At 39.6% G+C, this 20,545-nt stretch overlaps 2 protein-coding genes across 10 annotated transcripts in view; one reads left to right on the top strand and one right to left on the bottom strand.

Moving 5' to 3' along the window:
- Positions 1-1,477, bottom strand: part of NEK1 (NIMA related kinase 1) — a 91,897-nt gene extending 90,420 nt beyond the window's left edge. For 3 of the 4 annotated variants that reach the window (XM_081959395.1, XM_081959398.1, XM_081959397.1), the window contains exon 1: positions 1,311-1,477. The gene's annotated coding sequence lies outside the window, so the exon portion shown is untranslated. Of the gene's footprint in view, positions 1-33; positions 129-1,310 lie in introns of those variants that run through there. The other variant, XM_081959396.1, reaches the window with a different exon arrangement.
- Positions 1,478-1,598: 121 nt separating this feature from the next.
- Positions 1,599-20,545, top strand: part of CLCN3 (chloride voltage-gated channel 3) — a 58,571-nt gene continuing 39,624 nt past the window's right edge. Inside the window, exons 1-3 of one of the 6 annotated variants that reach the window (XM_081959400.1) lie at positions 4,239-4,330; positions 5,810-5,976; positions 15,287-15,454. In XM_081959400.1, the coding sequence (XP_081815526.1) occupies positions 15,295-15,454 (160 nt within the window). In that variant the 5' untranslated portion in view covers positions 4,239-4,330; positions 5,810-5,976; positions 15,287-15,294. Of the gene's footprint in view, positions 1,673-2,450; positions 2,474-4,238; positions 4,331-5,809; positions 5,977-8,683; positions 8,831-15,286; positions 15,455-20,545 lie in introns of those variants that run through there. The other 5 variants (XM_081959401.1, XM_081959399.1, XM_081959403.1 and 2 more) reach the window with 5 other exon arrangements.

Raw genomic sequence — 20,545 nt, 5'->3', positions numbered from 1 at the left:
GAATGAAAGTGCCTTGATATACTAGAATATTACCTATTGATTTTTGTGGATCTGGAGTTCTCAGCTTATCCTCTTCGAACGTCTAACTATAGTGAAAGATGGAACTGCTTTGCAGAAACTCAACCTTTACTTCCTGATGAGTAACAGAACGTATTAATAACAGTTTTATTCTGCTTCAAAGGAATTTGTTTATAGGGAACCAAAATTTTCTTGTAATTACCAATAAACATTTATTGTATACCTGAAACTAATAATCAGGGTCATTGGATAGAAAATTAGGATTTGGTAAATTAAAATTCCATAGCAACAGCACCTGCTAAGGTGGGGATTAAACATTCAAACTGGGCAGGGGGGGGGAAGGGGGGGGAAGGCGGGGGGGGGGAGGCGGGGGGGGAGGCGGGGGGGGGATGCTTATATAAACATAGGACAGAGGTCTCCAACTCTCAAGGCTGGGAAAAAGAACGACTGAAGTCTGTTGACTTAAAAAAGTGAGAGGACAAGGCCCAGAATCCAAGTATGCTGAACATTGAAGCAGGCAGAGGCAAATGGCTTGATTTTCTCTGTTCTGCTGATTTTCTGCATATCTCACTTGTGTGGAATAAGGTAACATTTACCTGTGTCATGTCTATGAAACTGCTGGCATAAGTAAGCTCCTGAATATAGGGTTGAGTGTCTTGTGTAGTCATACACCTGGTAACTAGTAGATAAAAGGTAGCAAACAGAACTCCCAATAAAAGAAACAGACTTATCCAATCTGTTATACAGTACAGCTATCTCTGTTCAAAATAAGCTACATTACTGTTTTAAGATAAAGGGTTGCTACTTGGATGCTTCTAGGTAGATCATCTTCCCCACCCATCACAGAAGACTGAGGGAGAAATTCCTCATGAGTTTGTTTATAAGCATGCAAGTCGTTTCTCTTTGATTTCAAAGTAAAAAAACAATTGCATTATACTAAACTGCAGTAAAGACATTTTCAAGGATGTAACGAGTTTTTAGCATTCATCCTTGAATTAATCGTAACAGCAATTGATAGCACAAAGCGAGATTTTAACTTTTTCAGCACTCTTTCACGTTATGGTCGTTTCTGAATACTAATGACCGTTTAATAAGCTGTGGATAAGAATTCTCTAAATAATCCTTTATATTACAATCTCTTCCGAAATTGCGTTCCCTGGTTCCCAACACAGCTGCCCCGACTCTGTGATTGGAAACGAGAGGCCTTCTCGCTTCAGAATGATCACTGCAGTTCTGGCTTTGACACACCCATTCCGGAGAAAGAACTCAGACACCAAATTGAGGTAACTTACAAGGCAACGACCGTGATCCACCACGGAACAAACATCAAATCTGTTGTGATATGAGAAAAGCCATCCGTGTCCCGCTACAAGAAGCTTCACACGTCTCTGCACAACCTCATTAGAGAGCCCCTCTGTTCTTCCAACTACTTCAACCGAGCCTCAACCTTCGGTCCCGCCTCTTTCGGTTTGCTATAGGAAGGCGATCTAAAACTCTCGCTCTCATTGGACGAAACGGAACCTATGGGTTTAGATGTACCAGATAGGGAGCGCCACATTGCTTACAGCTTCACCCTAGCAACGGCGAGGGAAAGACCACGTGACGACGTGGAAGCCTTAGAAAGGAGGGGGAGCCCAGCGCAGGCTAGCTTAACGTAAGAATCGTCTCTATTGCCTATTTTCTTTTACATTGCACGCGTTTCGGTACTTCGTTAGCACTATGTGTACTAATTCAGAGCCTTAATTCTTCCTATTAGGCTATTTCTTTTGCATATAATTTAACCGTTGATGACACAGTTGACGAAATAAGCTTATTTCTGAGCCAATTTTTTAATGCTTTATATGGCTTCATTGTTTTTTCTAATAAAAAAAATTTCTTGATTCTACAAATGTAGAATTTAAGTATTAACTCAGTGGAAACCAAGCCACAAATAATCTTACAGTTTATTGAAGATAAGTATTCCGAATGGGCAAATTTTAAAATAAGCAAACGAGCACAGTAGAGAATTCTAATTCTTTCAATATTAAGAATGATTGACTTTGTAGGAAGTTAGCACCCACCCCTCTGCTAGAAGAATGAAATAGTATAGGAAATATTAAAAAGGTAGAAAGTATACCTCCCTGGATGAGAAAAGGAGATACATGCTCTTGGAAAGCAGCCCCCACCTTTGTTAATAGCCCCAGAAAGACTGGGCCATCCTATCTACAGGACAAAAGGCTGGGCCAGCTTACCTACAACACAAAAGACCTTCACCCTCAGGACATAATAGGATTAGCCCTCTACCCATCTCACCACATGGCACCTGGGAAGATTACATCACCGAGCAAGATTCAACCAAGTCTTGGACTCAAGACAACCTACAAAGTTGCCTCTGCATGGCCCCATGGGAGTTTGACAACCAATCAGAATACATTTTTTTCACAGGACCAGGGACAAGTTCAAAGCCCAAGAGATGGTATAAATATATCTCACTCTACAGTCCATGTGATCAGCTACCCAGGACCTCAAACCATGTGGTCCTGTCCGCCATTAAACCATCTTTCCAAGCACTCTCCATGTTTCCAGTGTCTGCCTCTCCACTTGGAACTGAACCCAGATGGGTGTTAGCGTTCTAAATACCATGCAGAATTAAATCATTGTCCAAGGCAAAGTTATCCTTAAAGGTCCAATTTATTCTACAGGCAAGTTAGCACGTCTATGGAAAATTCCAACACTCATTTAGATCCTGTGGGTTCACCCAGTTGAAAATTCATGATCTATCCCCACACCCACAAATCCATCACATGTTCCAATCATCACCTTCCACGCTGGCATCTACACCCCTCTGCTTCCGGTCAGGTGTCGAGGTGCGGAGACAAAAGATGACCTTGGCTTCTATAAAAGAATGTCAACAATACATTCTACAATCCTACTCCTTTCTATTCCCCCCTCCCAATTACTACACTAATGAACAGCATAGAAAATTATAAGAAAGTGTGGCAGGCCAAAGATCCTAAAAGAACATAACTACAGGCCTGACAATGGGCATTTCTTCCAACAACTTCTTAACTCTAAAATTGTCAAGAACAAACTAGAACTGCATAGTGCCTATCTCCAGCCAGTTATATTGATCCAATTTCTGGGTTTGTAAGAATTTTTTTCATCTTTGGTGCAAAAAGGTCCAAAATTTTCACTGAAAACATATTCCATTACTTACTTGCAATTCAATGTTTCCTTAAAATAGCCACAGAAAACCATTTTTGCCATCAAAGCAATTAACTTTACTACAAAAATCACACAAAATCAGGGAACCACTGTTGTTATAACTCTCAAATCTTCCAAGCAAAATTCTGAATTTAAGAAATCTTTTTTAAAATTGCCTATTTCTAAGCCAGACTAACATATCTTAATGTGTTCAGCTACCAAATATCCATAATTTGGAAAGCAGGTCAGGAAACACATTCCCATCAAATTAACCAAATTCAACAGTTTTATAGAAACAAATCCTTGATAAAGTCACAAAACATTTAAAAGAAAAACAAATTGTGCCTAGAATGTCATTTATTTCAGTCAACCTTCAAACATTAGAGGAAGGTTTTAAGATGCACAGTTTGCATTGGATCCACATTCTACTTACCTACTTAATTTTTTTTCAATAAATTACTTAAAATGGCAAGTTTTCAATCAGTCAAACCAATCAACTTATCGCTGCTTGCACAGTCAGCCAGATGTTTAGACTGGGTTTGACATTTTTATCTACCTATCAAGTTCTTCCCAAAGACCTGTAATAGGCAGATGTTGTTTGTTAGTGTTAAAGATATCATCTCAGGATATAGTCTGTTCCAGGTAAATTTGCCTTTTGGACTGGTGACAATTTTAATTCCGATGGTGTTCAAATGCTCCAGGTGCATTTTGAGATTGTACTCAAGCTGTCTAGTGGTGTGAGTAGTATCTTTGCTTCCTTTTGCCATAGCCATTCTACTTCTATTTGCAGGTCTTTGTATTTTGTCATTTTCTCCAGTTCTTTCTCTTATATTGAACTGTCTCCAAGTACAGCAAGTCCACTGTCCAGACATTTTGTCTTTCTTATAAACAATTAAGTCTGGAGTGTTATGTAACAGGTGATTGTCTGTTAATTCTAAAATCCCAAAGCACTTCAACTTCTTTATTTTCTATTACTTTGTCTATTTTGTGGTTCCCCCAATAAAAAAAACCTTACACTCAAATATTATTTCTTGCAGATTTTCCTATGCACTTTTTGCTACTTTGCCATAATGTTGTTTGTAATCAGTTTATGCAGTCTTCCTGCAGTCTTCTTGCAGCAACTAACCAGGTGTTCGATGGTTTCTTTAATTTCTTTGCAAAAGCAGCATTTTCTTCTCAAGTGTGATTTTGTATGTATTTGTTCTCAAGGTTTGGTCTTGTGCAGTAGAATTAGTCCCATCTGTCTTTTTTCAATTTCTCTGCCCTTAACCAGTGATAAGGTGTGTGTGTGTGTGTGTGTGTGTGTGTGTGTGTGTGTATGTGTACCATGCCTTGCCATGTCTCTTTTCTGTGGTCTTTCTTGTAGACCAATGTGATATCTTCTACCATCATGGTGTACTAGTTTCAATGCATTTCTTCACTGTCCTTCAGATATTTTTCCAATTACCCTTTTGCTTCTTCAACTATCTGGGATACTTGCTACCTTACAGGCTCACTTATGTTCTTGGTAAATGAAGTCTGTCAACATTATTGTGTGGATGAAGGGTACGATACTTTGTCATTATTTTTCTGGTCTTCCTACTCAGAGCTTCTCATTCTGTTTAAGTCCAGTCTACTAATCCAGCTGTATATTTAACAACTGGAATTACCCAGGTATTCACTTCTTTGATGGTATTTCCTCACTGAGTTTGCTGTTGGAGATCTTTAATTAATTAATTTTATTTAAAACATTTATGTAGCTGCCTATATTCTAACCAACTGTGTTCACCTCCCAATCATTGTTAAAACAACATATAAAACCATATTAGAACTATAAAACTAAACAAATTAAAATAGTAAACCATTAAAAAAAATCTGATACCAAATCAACCATCTAATGTGCAGTTATCCAATTTTGACCAGTGCTTGGAGAAAAAGTCAAGGCAAGGCCAGGAGGATGGAGGCCTGCTGAATTTCAGGGAGGCAGAGTGAACCATAGGGCAGGATCTGCTATAGAAAGGACACACTTTTTAACTCCAATCGGATGGCAACATTTAGGAGAAGGGACTAGTAGTTTGGCTACCGTGCCTGGTAGGACTGGTAGATGATCTCAGGGAAAGGTGGTCCTACAGATAACCTGGCCCTGTGCCTTATAGGGCTTTAAAGACAATGATCGGCATCTTGAATTGCATCCAAAAAGAAACTGGAAGCCAGTGCAGCTCATGCAACAAAAACATTGCATGGATAAATCAAGGGGCTCTCATTACTATATATGCAGCTGCATTTTGTAAAGTTGAAGTTTCCAGGTAGTAAAGATTATTGCACTAAGCCCAAGGCAACAAGCTGATCTTATTTTCCATTTTGATGTTTCATTTTGGTGATGCACTGTTTTTCTTTCTTGTTTCTGATTTTGTATCCCAGTTATTCAGTTATAATTGCACAAGTTCTATATAGTAGTTGATTTGATTCTTTACAGTGAGCTGGTGCTTATATTGGATATTACAGTATTGACATCTTTTAATACTTGTGCTAGCTCTTTGGAACAAGCTTCAATGCAGGCAATCTTATTCTGTTGTTTTGGTGCTTTTGTAGATGCTCAGTTATTCTTTCTTTCAATTCATCTTTTTAGTTAGAGGGCTTTGTTCATTCTGAGGAGGAAGAGTGGAGAGTGCCTGATGTGGGAACGAAAAACAATTCAACAGCTATGCTAGTTTGCAGAGGATTCAAGGCCCACAACCACATCAAAGTTTGTGCCTCACTGTGTGACTATTATGCTGTGGTGCCTTCAAGTTATTGGTGAGTCCTGGCAACTGTTTGGACAAGTTCCTACATCCTAGAGCTGAGAAAGTGTGACTGGCCCAAGATCACCCAATTGATTTTGTAGAGTTCAGAGTCTCGTGGTATTTCCAGGCAGCAACCCCTCCCCACCCCAAAAATACCCCTCCAGAAAACTGGTTTATTATTATTTTTCCTAGAATGAGAGCAAAATATATTTTATTTGTACATTTGGGGCCTTATCTTATCAAAGCTATCTATACTTGCATACATAAATTATTTGGTTGACTGGGATTCTGCTGCTCGGAGCGTTTTCCAAAATACAGAGTTTTTCTTGGAATGAATAGGGAACATTGTTTCCATAGGACATTTGCATCTTTTCTAATACTGCAATCCTGTTAAGCAAGTCCACTAAGTTATGTTGGCTTGGCAAGTCGGGAGATAGAAATTCTAGATTATTTTCAAAAATAATTTTGAATCCCTGCTAGTGATTGTTGATTTTCATTTAGTTGTCTGCACAATTCTGCCTTGTTTGTAATGACTTTGAAGCATCCAGAGGTTAATACATCTTTACTATTGAAATGTTAGTTATTAAATAGTGATTAAAACTTATCTTTTAATTACTGTTGTGCCATCAATATTATTTTACAAGCACTCATTCCAGATCCTCCTCCTCCAGCTTTTACATCCTCCCACTAATCTTTGAGATGCTCTGAGAAGTGGGTAAGGCTAGAAACTAGAAGACTGTTGAGTCCTAGTCCAGCCTTAGCACAAAGCCATTTATGAGATCTTGGGCTAGTCTGAGTGTCGGCAACCCATAGCTCTTGAGCTGCATGTGGCTCTTTGACCCCTCTCCTGCGGCACCCTGTCGACCTGGTCACGCGACCTGCTCTCTGCCCCGAAACACTGGCCCAATCTGGCTGTGGCTGACATCAACCTCACTAACATGATGGCTGGCGAGGTGAAAATGGGATCCGGGAGGAGGGTATGATGGAAAAGGGGACAGGTCCACATCTCAGGAGCAAGCATGAACCAGCGCCCCAGCTTCACTGAAGACGGTCTTCCTTTTTATGTGATCCCCCCTGGCTGGCTGTTGCGGGGCAGGGAGGGTGCACATGAGTGGGGATATCCTCCTCAAGCGAGTGGCTGGGTTCAGCCAAAGAACAGAAGGCGCACGGAGCAGGCGGGTTGATCAGCTGATGAGTGAGCATCTTTGGCAAGGTCTCTGGCTTTCTCCGAACCTGATCCCTGGGGTGGGCGTGCAAAGTTCGGCAGGGCCAGTCCCATTTTCCCACTGCCTTGAGCTTCTTTAGTCCTCCAGCAGAGTTAATTGAAAAGTGTCCTCTGGGCAGTGAAAGTCCCCCATACGAGATTTAAAGCCGCCTGGGGGACACTTTTCAATCAATGCTGGCTGCGATACCACTTTGCTTGTTTGAGGAGGGTATCCCTGCTTGTGTGCACCCTCCCAGCCCTGCAACAGCCAGCTAGGGGGTCACATGAGGAAGAGGAGGAGGGCTGTCTAGTGAAGCTGCTGCCGCGACTTGTACTTACTCCTCAGCCAGCCCGGATTTCCAAAAAGTTGCCAAGAAGAAAGAAAAGGAGTAACGAAGAGCCCCAAGGAGAGCTCGCCGGAATGGCCCAGCCTCAGCTTTCTGAGAGAGAGAAAATGGGAGAAAAACAGAGAAAAAGAAATGAGAAAATGATGGAGGGAGAGAGAGGAAAAGAGAGAAACAAAAGAGAGAAGGGGGAGAGAGAAATAAGAGAAAGCTGGAGGGAGAAAATGAGAGAGGGGAAAAGGAAACAGAGAAGGGGAAGAGAAAGAGTAATGAGAGAGAAAGGGGGAGAAAAAGAGAGAAACGAGAAAATGATAAGAGGGAGAGAATGACGAAAAAATGAGAGAGAGAAGGGGAGAGGGAGAAATGAGAGCTGGAGGGAGAGAATGAGAGAGGGAAAAGAGGGAAACAAATGAGAGAGAAGCGGGAGAAAAAGAAAAGGAAGACGAGGGAGAGAAAGAAAAACAGAAATGAGGGGGAGGAAGGGAGGGAGACCCTGTTCCCACAGAAAACACGGGGTGCCACAAAACCTAGGTAAGTGTGGCCAAGGGTCATGTGACTGGGAGTGATGTTGAGTTGGCCACGCCCACCCAGGTTTTGTGACTCCGTGTTTTCTGTGGGAAAAGGGTCCAAATGGCTCTTTGGGCTGGTCCCTCCTCTCAACCCTGGAAGGCAGCTATGGCAAATCACTTCCAAAATTCCAGGGACTAAACCTAGGCAATTTCCAGGAATCGACACTGATTCTGAGGCAAACAAAAGTAAAATTGAGTTAAAGGTTTGCAATAATATTTAGGAAACCAATAGACGTACATTTTGGGGAATTACAAACTGCATTTATTAAACTAGATGGGCGTGTATGTTAAAATGCAAGCTCAAATTCGCGTCCTCCAGTTCAGGCTATTAGTTCCTATCTGGAGGCTCAAATCTTAAAACATGTGGCGGAAATGGGAGGGAGAAACCCCTCGTTGTTACTCCAATATTCTCGGGTCAGCAAGTTTACGTGGGTATTTGACAAACCTGTTCAGGCGGATGCGCAAAGTCGCAAACCAATTGGAACGAGGCTTCTAGGGCCAGGCCCATTTGTAGAGTCCTTCTCTGCGCTTGCGCAGCGCAGAAAGCTTACCCCTCCAAAAAACAAAGCTTCTGTTATGCGAACGGCGTCGGAAATTGATTGGTTGGTAAGGTTTGATCTCGAGAAGTTCGTCCTGCCTCTACAAAGCCCCGCCCCTTTCTCGGAGAGTCCTGGTTTTTCTTCCCAGCTCGGGAGCAGGAGGATGTGTGAGACCCTCTCCGGGTATCACCAGGCGGCGCCACGCGGCCAGGTAAGGGCGGATTTTAGCCTGGGCGCTAGATCGGGGATCGAGATAGGAATCGTTTTCAGAGACGCGATCGCAAAACCAGAGTGTGACAAACGTTTCAGTAGATACGTAGATATGCGTGAGCGAAAGAGATGCGATCCAGCTAGAGATGTTGCCGGCATCCTTCACCAAACAAACACCCTCCTCCCTCCCCCTCCCGCCGCCATTTAACTGCAAGAGAGATGGTGGTGGCGGCAAGCCTGCCTTTCTATGTACGTTACATCTAAAACGGGAATGAAAAGACAAGCTGAAGCATTGTCTGAAGCTCTGGCTGTTCTACCCTAGACTTTACAGCAGGAGGAGGTTAAGTAATAAAAGTTTTCATCTGAGAAGTGCTGAAGCCAGCGTTCCTCATCTTGGTGCTTTCTGGATGTGTTAAAACAAGTTTCTGAAAATTCTGGGAGTTACAGCCTTAGCACATTTGAAGTCATAGGTTGTGCTGTGTTTCTTTTTCTTTTTTTAAAGGTAATATTTTACAGGGATTTTAAACTCTTGACTTGGATGCTGCTTTACTTTTTATTGCTCTCTTTTTCTCCTTTCTGGGAAAAAAAGGGAGGAACTTTATATGGTATCTTATTGGACAAAATCTCCCTACTGTAGGGATGAAAAAGAAAAGCAGTGGGCAATCTTTCTTGTCTTCAGTAATTTCTTCCTTGTTCCGTGAATATTCTTTTGGAATCCTGTCCCGTAAGAGATGTCCTCATTAAATTGCTGTTTTTATCTTGAGAATTGAATAATATGTGTGAAAGATTAATTTTAACTGAATGAAAGAAGACATGCATAGGTAAATGTTTCTGTAGGATGCTTCCTACAATATTTCTTTTAAAATGTACTTGAAGCAGTGACAATGCCTTTCCTGAGAAGGCAAAAGGAGGAGGTTGTTGTGATTTTTAGGCTATGCTTAATGCTGTCTGTTTTAATCAAAATCATTACCTTGGTGTAATGTTAAGCCTAGCCACAACTTGTTTTGGAATATTGTGTGTATGAAACTACTTACTTAAGGCCATCTTTCATTAGAAAAGTTTTAATCCAATTGATTGTGCTTGATCTTCTTTTGTTCCAAATTTTGAATCTAATTTTTAAGTTGCATAATCATTGTCCTCATACTTCTCTTCCTACCAAGATATTTTCCTTTAGATTGCAGGATGTAGGACAGACCTATGCATCTCAGCAAGGCACTATAGTTATTATTAGAGGAATGCAAACAATGTAGAGTTCTCCTTTTATTATGTCACTTAATATACCAAAGAGTTGGTATGTTAGATCTTAATATTCCTTGAAAATGTTCCCAAATTTTATTATAAAACTTTTTGATTAAAAAGTTTGACCAACTCAAGGTTGACTCAGCCTTCCATCCTTCCAAGGTCAGTAAAATGAGGACCCAGATTGTTGGGGGCAATATGCTAACTATGTAAACTACTTAGAGGCAGTGGTGGGTTCCGGATCCCGTTGCAACCGGTACAGTTGCAACGGGGCCTGGCATCCTCCACATGAACATGCGCAGCGCGCACATGCATCTTACTGTCCAGCAATACCTTCGTGATGCTCCAGCTGCTTGGCGGAGCGTCGCGCACGTGCTGTATGCGCCGTGCGCGGAAGTACCAAAGAGTTTCAAGACAGGTAAGGTGCTCTGGAGCACCATACTGGAACAGTACCCAGTGCTCCGGTACGCTCATACCGGGGCGTACTGCCTGCAACCCACCACTGCTTAGAGGGAGCTGTAAGTGGTATATAAGTCTGCTCTTGCTATTAAAAATCTGGAACTTTCTTTTTATTGTACTTGTGGAATTGAATAGCTTTTAAGTTTGATAGTTTTTATCCAGTTTCTTATGGAGGAAAAATTATTTAAAATTATCTTCCTATTGGTGGCAATCAAAGTTTTAGGGTTAATAATACAAATAATCCAACCCTACAGTACTATGGATTCATAGTGTTGCTATTAGGAATGTTAAACATATGATTTTTAAATAAGTTTAATATAATTTTTTGAAGTCATATGACACTCATGAGTTGTGATTATGTATACATAATACAGCTGATGGTCATTCAAAAAGAATGAATTGAATATATTGTAAATACAGGGATTGAATCTGGAATATTACCCTAATTGGTTTGGCAACAACTTTGCTACTTTTCAGTTTTCTGGATTTCTTTAAATATAATTCAAGGTTTTTTCAAACTGTTTTCTAGTTTTCAAAAAAACTTGATGAGGTTGGTTATGTGGGAGTCTAAGGCCATTTTTTTTTAATCATTAGAGATATCCCTGTTGATTAGGGGTTCTGAGAACTTTTTTAAACTATCATTTTCTCTGTCCTGAAAAGATTTGGAAACCTCTGGTCTGATTTGTACTTAACTGAACAATTAAAATTAAGTACACTGATCATATTCAGTTACTTCTATGCCTGAACCACTTAAGTGATACTGTTGATGCGCTTTCTCAGGTCCTGGAGGGTGTGTAGGTCTGGATAATAAGGAATTGGCTTCAGCTTAACCTTGATAAGACTGAGTGACTGAGCTTTAAGGCCCCTCAAATCCAATGATTTTCTGTAATTGATTCTGGATAGATAACAGTCGAGCAAATGGCAGCATGGTCAGGAGAACCTTTGCACAATTATATCTTATGCACCAGTTGTACCAATTCCTAGATCAAGAGGTATTGCTTATGGTCACTCATGCTTTAGTCCCCTTCTACTTGTATTATTGCAATGTCCTTTGAAGAGCATTCTGAAGCTTCAACTGGTCCATAATGCAGCAATATGTTCAGTATTAGACTTCCAAGATATGCCCACATAATACCTGTATAGTACAGGAAGTCCTTGACTTGAAGTAGTTCATTTAGTGAGTGTTCAAAGTTACAATGGCATTGAAAAAAGTGAGTTATAACCGTTTTTCATACTTGCGACCGTTGCAGCATCCCCATGGTCACATGATCAAAATTCTATATGACAGTTGCAGTTGCAACCTTGTGACAAACAGTCAATGAGAAAGCCAGATTCACATAACAACCATGTTAGTAATTTAATAACTGCAGTGATCCACTTAACAACTGTGACAAGAGGTCATAAAACGGCATTATTCACTTAACAACTATCTCGCTTAGGAACAGAAATTTTGGGATCAGTTGTGCTTATAAGTCAAGGACTACCTGTATACTTTTTGGAATCCGATAGAGAATTCAGATGCTTAGATATCTGGATATCAGAATGGCTCCATCCTTCCTGGCTAGAAAGGTCCATTAAAACATATTAAAGCAGTTCCATCAGGCCAGAGGGCTGGAATACTCTGACTAGTGCTTAATCTGAACAGAAATAGTATTTTATTGATAGCCCACTAAATGTGGTTTTACATTTTTTTCTTACAGATTTGCACTATATTATTTATATTGTTCTGATTCATTTTTGTTATTAATTTGAATTTACAAAGATAGCATATTCTAGACTCCTTAAAGTGGATTTTATTTACTGAAATATTTGGAATGGCTTATAAACCTTGCAAATAAATAAATAAAACAACTGGTGGTAGAAATATCAGAAAAGAAGGAATCATGGATTAAATCTTAAGTGACACCAAGCACTTAGTACGTGTTTCCCTGAAAATACAACCTGTCCCAAAACTAAAGCCTTGCCGCATTTTTCGCGTGGGCAAAAATATAAGCCCACCCCTGAAAATAAACCCCCTGGACAACCCCCCCCCTCCGGCCAGGCAGAGCACCTTTCACTAACCTAGCGTCATCCCGAAAGCGCAGGAACCGGGGGGGAGCGCTCACGTTGCTTGCCGCCTTCGGGATACCGCTAGGTTGGGGAGTGGCGTTCTGTCTGGCCAGAGGGGAGAGTTGCCGGGTGGCTGCTCCCTTGTAAACTGGCTCCTGAAGAGGTAACCATGCTCACGAGCAGCCGCCCGGCAAATCCCCTCTCCAGCCGGGCAGAGCTCCATGCACTGACCTAGGGGGTATCCCTAAGGTGCCAAGCCATGTGATGCTCTGCCCATCCCTCAGCTCCCGCGGCTTGGCACATTCGGGATACCCCCTAGGTCAGTGCATGGAGCTCTGCCCAACTGGAGAAGTGGGTTGCGCGAGTGCCTGTTCCGCCCGCAGCCTCACCAAGCCCTTGCGCAGCTTTCCCAGGCCACCGCCGCTGGCCGCTGCTGCCCGCCGCCGCCCCGCTCCGCTCCGCGCATAACTTCCAAACTCCAAAACTCGGGGCCGAGTCTTCCAGCATCGGCCGCTCTAGGAGTGCTCTCTATGGTGGGCCGGCTGCTGGAAGACTCTGTCCGGAAGACTCTCTGTCCGGCAGCCGGCCCACCATTTAAGGACTATTCAAAGTTATGACAGTGCTGAAAAAAGTAACTTACAACTGGTACTTACCCTTATAACCATCACAACGTCCCCATGGTCATACAATCAAAATTCAGGCACTTGGCTACAGCAAGTTCATCTTTCAAGGGAGAGCCCAACTTGAAGTGTAAAACAAGGACATATATTGTTTCTTTTCTTCTTCAACTTTTACAGTAGTTCTGTGGTTAAAACCCTTACTGATGCGTTTTTATATTTTTTTATTTAAGGTAAAATATTTCTTGCTTATGCAGATTATTTCACAATATTTTCAATCAAACTATTTGGGTTTGAGAATGGCATATACATCTTAATTATAAATATATATTTGTAAATGTATAAATAACGCAATCATTTAAAAAGATTTTGGAATTATTTTCTAGTTTTGAATGTCTCAGAAAAGTATTGTAAATATTCAATTGAAATTATATCACTGTACATCCAGGGGTGTCAAACTCATGTCATCACATGATGTATCACGACTTTTTTTCCCCTTCACTAAACTGGGCGTGGGCATGGCCAGCACATGACGCTTGTGTCCTCCAGGCCTCAAATTTGACAGCCCTGCTGTACTTGGAATTGCTATCTAAATTTGGATATGTGTGTCATAGATAGTGACCAGGTTGTGCCTATAGCACTTAGTTTTCAGACCCAAAGCTGCTAAATGCACAGCTGCTACTAACTGGTGCTTTAGTTTGTAACTTAAAGATTATAGCTCATTGTGATGGGGGAAAAATTAGACTGAATGTGCTTGGTTATGTGCTAACTGGGCTGCGTAGTGCTACTGACTTATTTTCAAAGAAGCACTTCTAAATGTGTGGAAATGTGAATGTAGCACTTAATTATGACACATTCAAGTAGCCATGATTGTTTCTAGGATTATGTTGCTGTTTGCACGCACGGCCACCCCGCTGCCCCCATGAACTCTGTTCTGTTAGCAAATGAGTGGACAAATATTTCATTATAGATAATACCCCCCAAAAAATACTGTTGCAGTATGAGGCTGCTGGGAAAAAAGAAAGTTCCGTGTTGAATATTGTTAGATGAAGAACTGAAAATAAAAGTTCCAATAATATAGTTTTAAAGCTCCTTTCTTAAAAAATGTATTTTAATACGATGAATTACAAAGTAGAATTAAATTCAGTGGCAATCTGTTTATCTTTAAATTAATTAGTTCCAGACAAACTCAGTAATCATGTTGATTCCAAGATTGCAAGAATTCCACTTTTATGTATTATACATCAGTATAGCATGTTAAATTTAAAAACAATAGACAGAGTTGTTAAAAAATCAAATAATATTTAATATTGGCTGAGATTCAGGGAACATTTTCCATGTTCTGAGCATAAAGATTTCACCAATTTCCCTCCCTGTTAGAGAGCTTGCCAATGAGATATAAAGTTGCAAACCAAACTTTCTACTTGCTGAAGATTGAATGTCTGTCATGCTTACTATGCTTTAATGAATTGGGGCAGTGATGTGCAGTAAACTACAAATAACCATGACTACAATGGAGCCCAAACTTTATTTTTCTAAGCAAGACCATTGCTAAATGAATTGTGTCCCATTTTATGACCTTTTTTGCCACAGTTGTTAAGCAAATCACTGCAGTTACGTAAAACATGCAGTTATTAAGTGAATCTGGCTTCCCCTATTGACTTTGCTTGTCATTAGCCAGCTGGGGAGGTTATAAATGGTAATTACATGATCCTGGAACAGTGCATCTGTCATAAATATATGCCGGTTGTCAAGTGTCTGAATTTTGATTGTGTGACCATGGGGATGCTGCAACATTTGTAAGTGTGAAAAACAGTCATAGGTGACTTTTTACAGTGCCATTATAACTTTGAATAACATGTATATTACTTCAAAATTCCTTTTTGTTTTTCCTCTTTAAAGAGAAGTGTACATCTAATTATTTCTGTCTTCTTTTTTTTTTTGCTTACAAAAACAGTCATAGGTGACTTTTTACAGTGCCATTATAACTTTGAATAACATGTATATTACTTCAAAATTCCTTTTTGTTTTTCCTCTTTAAAGAGAAGTGTACATCTAATTATTTCTGTCTTCTTCTTTTTTTGCTTACAAAGGAAGCTAAATGGAGTCTGAACAACTATTCCCTAGAGGTTACTATAGAAATAGTTACAACAGCATAACTAGTGCTAGTAGTGATGAAGAATTGCTAGATGGAGCTGGTGTTATCATGGATTTCCAGACCTCTGAGGATGACAATTTATTAGATGGTGACATATGTATTGGTGAGTCTGTATATTACTGCTATGTTCTTTAATTAATTACTTTCATTTACCGATACATCTTCTAACACAGCAGTCCCTAACCTTTCTCATTCCATGGACCTGCAGCAGTGGTGACGGTGGTGGTGAGGGGATGATTTTGTGTATGAAACCTAGCTCCTGTACATGCACAAATTAAGGTTTGTGCACTCGCCCGCCATTTGCGCAGTCCATTTCCCAACACGCAGCCCCTGCTCTAACACTAGTAATCTGGCATTGTCATATAGCTTTTTTAGAGACAGTTGTGTATTAAGAATAAAAAATGATTTTTTAATATAAATGTAATATAAAATGAAACAAATAACTGTACTGATATATCATATGGCTTTCTTGTATTTGGAGCTACAGCTTGAACCCATGAATCCTAATGCCCCTTTCATTTCCTGGTTCTGATTTTTATAGTTTTAGATATAACCTCTAAATTAGGAAAACTACAATTAGTGCAAATCATTGTTTGTCTCAAATTAGAATTGAAAACACGAGCTGAATTAGGTCTTTGATTTGGATTTAGAGGCAAATTATGAGTTGTGACAGCTATAATTGCTAAATTCAGACATCACAACTGTAGATAATAGATAACCCAGAAGAATCTGGAAATGGAATGGAAGTAACGCAAAGCAGGAACTTAAGCTTCATTTTGAGAGCAAAACTTACTGGTGCTACAATCTGAGATAAAATGTCTAGTTAATTGAGGAATGTTTACCAGTTTCCCATGTGCAGTAGTACTTGTTTTGTGAGCAACCAGAAATACAATTTTAAACAATTTGCTTGTGACTGATAATGAAGACGTATGTTGTCTGAAGGATGCATTAGTGTTTCCAATCATAGCAAACTAACAGAAATGACTATGCTTTGTTATACATTTGTTTTCAATTAAGCCAACTTACTGGAAATAGCATTCTTTTACTGTCAGAAAAAATACCTAGTAATTTCCATACTTAGCTACTGTATTTTTTGAACTATAAGACACTCTGGATCATAAGACACATCTAGCTTTTCGAGAGGAAAACAATTTTAAAAAATCTGCCTCTGCCTCCCAGCATCCATTGGTATTCATCTGGCTAGCTTTCTTACAGCAAACAGCCTGATCAACTTCAGCACGTTATCACAGCCTGATATAGCATGAGCAACTGATTGGCGGTTGGATCGGCCACCTGGAATACCAACGATCAGCTGTGCCAGGCTGTGGGGATCGTCACCATCTCTGCGTGGCCCATTTTTGGCCTCCACGCATCCATTTTCAGCCTGTTCCAAGAAAACTCACCACCTGGAACAGGCCGAAAATGGGGTGCGTGGAGGCTAAAAACGGGGCTCACGGAGGCTGAAAATGGCCAAAGGGTGGGGGCTGGCAGGTGGGTGGGGCTTCGGCAACATTTGCTCCATAAGACTCACAAACATTTCATCCACTTTTTTTGTGGGGGGAGTGCCTCTTATAGACCGAAAAATACGGTATTTTAAATCCCAATCTATTTTACCACTAGTTTTGCATTATCACAATACATCCTGTGCTTCACAGTGTTATTGTTAACTGAAACTAGACAACCTGTGACCCATTGGGTCATTGTCTCAGAAATATTTCCTTACAGATTCCTCAGTGCCTTCAAATCTTGATAAAACTATGCAGTAAATTCCACCAAGTAGTTAGCACTATATCATAAATTTATGAAGACAATAATCATCTTGGCAAAAAGACATATTCCTCAAGGATTTAGTACATCCCAGGTTGGAAAAAAATATATACTGAAGGACTCTACCAGGTATTCTTAAAGAGTTGTGATCCAGAGATTGCTGATGATCTCTTACATAGCTTGGATGCAGCTTGATGTAAGAAGTGGAAACAATACACAGAATTTCAGCAAATCCAGCAGAAAGCTTGGAGTCATCTAAGGAAACTTGGAAAAGTTAGACAACCCACAGAACAAACACTCTATGTAACTCCTTACCAAATAGCCTCTTTAGTTATATCTCTCCAAAGTTCCAAGGGTGAAAGGACACTCCAATCTCATCTTTCAGTTTTTCGGTGGTCAGGCTGAACATTTTCTGAGTACTCTTGTCCCTTCTCTATAAAGGAAATTGACACTACCATTGGTACTCTGGAATGTGGTAAAGCACATTCTGCATGAATGATGGCATTCTTCCAGAATTCCTGATAAACTCCACAAGATGCAGGTAGAATTAGATTGGTAAATTCCTCTCAGACATAGTTTCCAATGGCTGCCTCCCACCAGAATTCAAAAAAGCTAAAATAATATTACTTCTAAAACCTAGCAAACCAGTTGAAAACACTCACTCAATCACCCTTTTGAGCTCTTGTTACAAATTCCTGGAAAGTTTAATTATAAACATGATGGGTCCCATAATAGAGGAATGTCTGCCCATGGAATAAGTTGTATAGGCCAGATGCTAAGCCTAACAGGTTATATTGAAGTAGGTTTCCAATGAGGTCTTAAAACCATGGCCATACACACTGCAGCATAGACACAATTTGGAAGGACGGGTTGTTATACAAACATTGCCGTATTATCCCTGCAAAAAAATTTGCCCGCTAATTAATAACATGCTGAGACATAAGTCCTTTCAGATAATAATGGGGGATAATGTAAGTAAGGTAAGAAGATTAAACAATGGCCTCCCACAAGGCTCTGTAGTGGCACCTACACTATTCAACATAAACATATCAGATATGCCGGCAATAAAGGGATGCAAATTTGGATACACTGGTGATTTGGCATAGCAGTATAAGAAAAACACATGGAGGTAGCTAACAGCTCCTGTCCAAAGATCTTAAAATCTTGGGAAAATTCTTCAAAGACTGCAGGCTTACTCCTAGCACCAGCAAAACGGTAACTATATGCTTCCATTTTAATAAACTAGTATATGAAACCCCGAAGGTCTACTAAACAACAATTTACGCTCCTGAGAGAAGAGAGCTGACATCGCGACGGCACAACGTGCGATCTTGGTGTTCTGAGATCGCAGTCGAATTCCTGCCGCTGGACTGTCCATTTGGATCTAAACCATCCAGCAGAGACGGTGATTGAGAAGGGCACCTCCTGCTGATCTCAGGGACACTGCAAAGTCCCTGAAAGATCCAGGAACAACCTTTTTTTCTGGCGACAGAAACGCAGCTAATGAAGCTGCTGAAGTTGGGACAGCTCCAGAACGGGAAGAAAGCAAAAAGAGAAAGTGTGTTGAATTGGTGAGGAAATTTTATTATTAGAGGAAGAACTACCCAAGAAAAAAAATTAAGTTAAGTTAAGATTGAAGACAAAAGACTGTAGGTGGCAAAATTGATCTGCGTTGAACTTAGTGTGTTATCCAGTTTCTATTTTTTTTCTTTTTTTCACGGATGGAACTTTTGTAGGGGCTCCCTATTTTTTAAACTGAATGGATTAATTCTTTCTTCTTCTTTCACTTTTGCTTATACCTATGGATTAAAATTCTCCTTTTTTTATAATGCTTGATTTGATTGATTGGATTGTTTTTGATCTCCACTTAAGGTTTTTTTTTTCTTAAGCTTGGAATATAATGAAGAAAATAAGAAGGATTATAAAAAGGGTTGTAACAACATGAGGGAAAGTAGTTACACTGCCATTTAGAGATTGGAGGCTGGATACATTGTTTTTTCTTCTTTCTCTTTGATCACTTGAGATTCAAGGTTCTTTTAGTTTGTTTATTGACAGTGATAGTAGGAAGAGCACAAGTTGTTTATACAGGTGCCTTTTGGAAGTTCTATCACTAGCTATTGGAGGGAAGACAACATTTTGACTTGAAAAATAATAAATGAACCTGTTTGAAGTTTATTAAAATAGCCTTGAACCTTATAGTGGCAGTGTCTGCAAAATTGAAAGAATGGATGAGCAGGAAAAAGAAACTAACATTGCAAATGATTATGTTTGAAATTCAAAATCTATTAGTTGTGACAGAGAGAATTGAAAAGAGATTGGAGAATATGGAATACAAAAAATCTGATGGAGAAACTGAGGATGTTTGCCAAATGAAGAAAGTGGAGGACAGAGTTCAAAAGATGGAAGAAAAAAAATGAGCAAAGAGATAAGAAAACTGTGGATACTGACAACAAAGTGAGCGTGGTTGGTAATGGCAAGAGTGGAATATGGAAAGGGGAGATGGATGGATTGGAACTCTACCCCAGACTTCAAAGCACAGAAGAAGAAAAGAGGGAAAAATTGACGGAGATAAGGAGAGAAATCTTGATAGAAGTACTAGTGATAACCAAAGATAAGCTGATGGAAAGAGCAGATGTTGGGTTTCAAGATACGAAAGGAACAGCATGTTGCCAAGGGAGGTTTATCCAAGATTTATTAAGAAAGTAACTAGAACATCAATGTTACAAATGGCAAGAGATATAAGACCGTACTATTGCTGGAGGGATACAGGTTGATGCAATGAAAATGTATAATAAAAATTAAGCTAAATTTAGTTTACTAGTAGTATGTATAAAATGAACCAACAATAGCTATAGTTAAATAATGATAAATAATGATAACAATGCATATAGATATATTAGTTTGATAATATGAAATTTTATATAAACAACACATGGAGATTATGAGAGGAGGTTTAAAAGCTTTATCTAGAATATGCTATAAAGATGTATTGTGATTGGATAATTTTAGGATGATTTAATGGAATGTTATCATATAATCTTATTGTATGTTTTGAAAATTATATATAAAAGGACATAAAACAATTATACTCAAATTAAGGTTGAGATATAATAATTATGATATACATGAATATAGGTGAATTTAAAATATGTGATTTGATATGAAAAGCAGGTGGTGACTATGGAAGAGATGCATGGAAATACTGTAACCAACTGACACACTTTCTACAATTTGTAATGGAAGATGGGTTTTTTATTTTTATGTTTGTTCTTGTTTAAAAACAAATAAAATTGTTTTTTAAAAAAACAATTTATGCCCCTATAATCCCCATCCAAAGTACTTGGAGTAACATTGTATCAAGCTTTTTCCTATAAGATACACCTAGAGAAAACAGTGGCAAAAATCAATACTAAGAACAACATACTCC

The sequence above is a fragment of the Natrix helvetica genome (genome assembly GCF_964273705.1).
Source record: "Natrix helvetica genome assembly, chromosome: 7".
In the NCBI taxonomy this organism is placed as follows: Eukaryota; Metazoa; Chordata; class Lepidosauria; order Squamata; family Natricidae; genus Natrix; species Natrix helvetica.
Note: the sequence above shows the minus strand (reverse complement) of the source record. Positions and strands in the feature narration are given on the sequence as shown.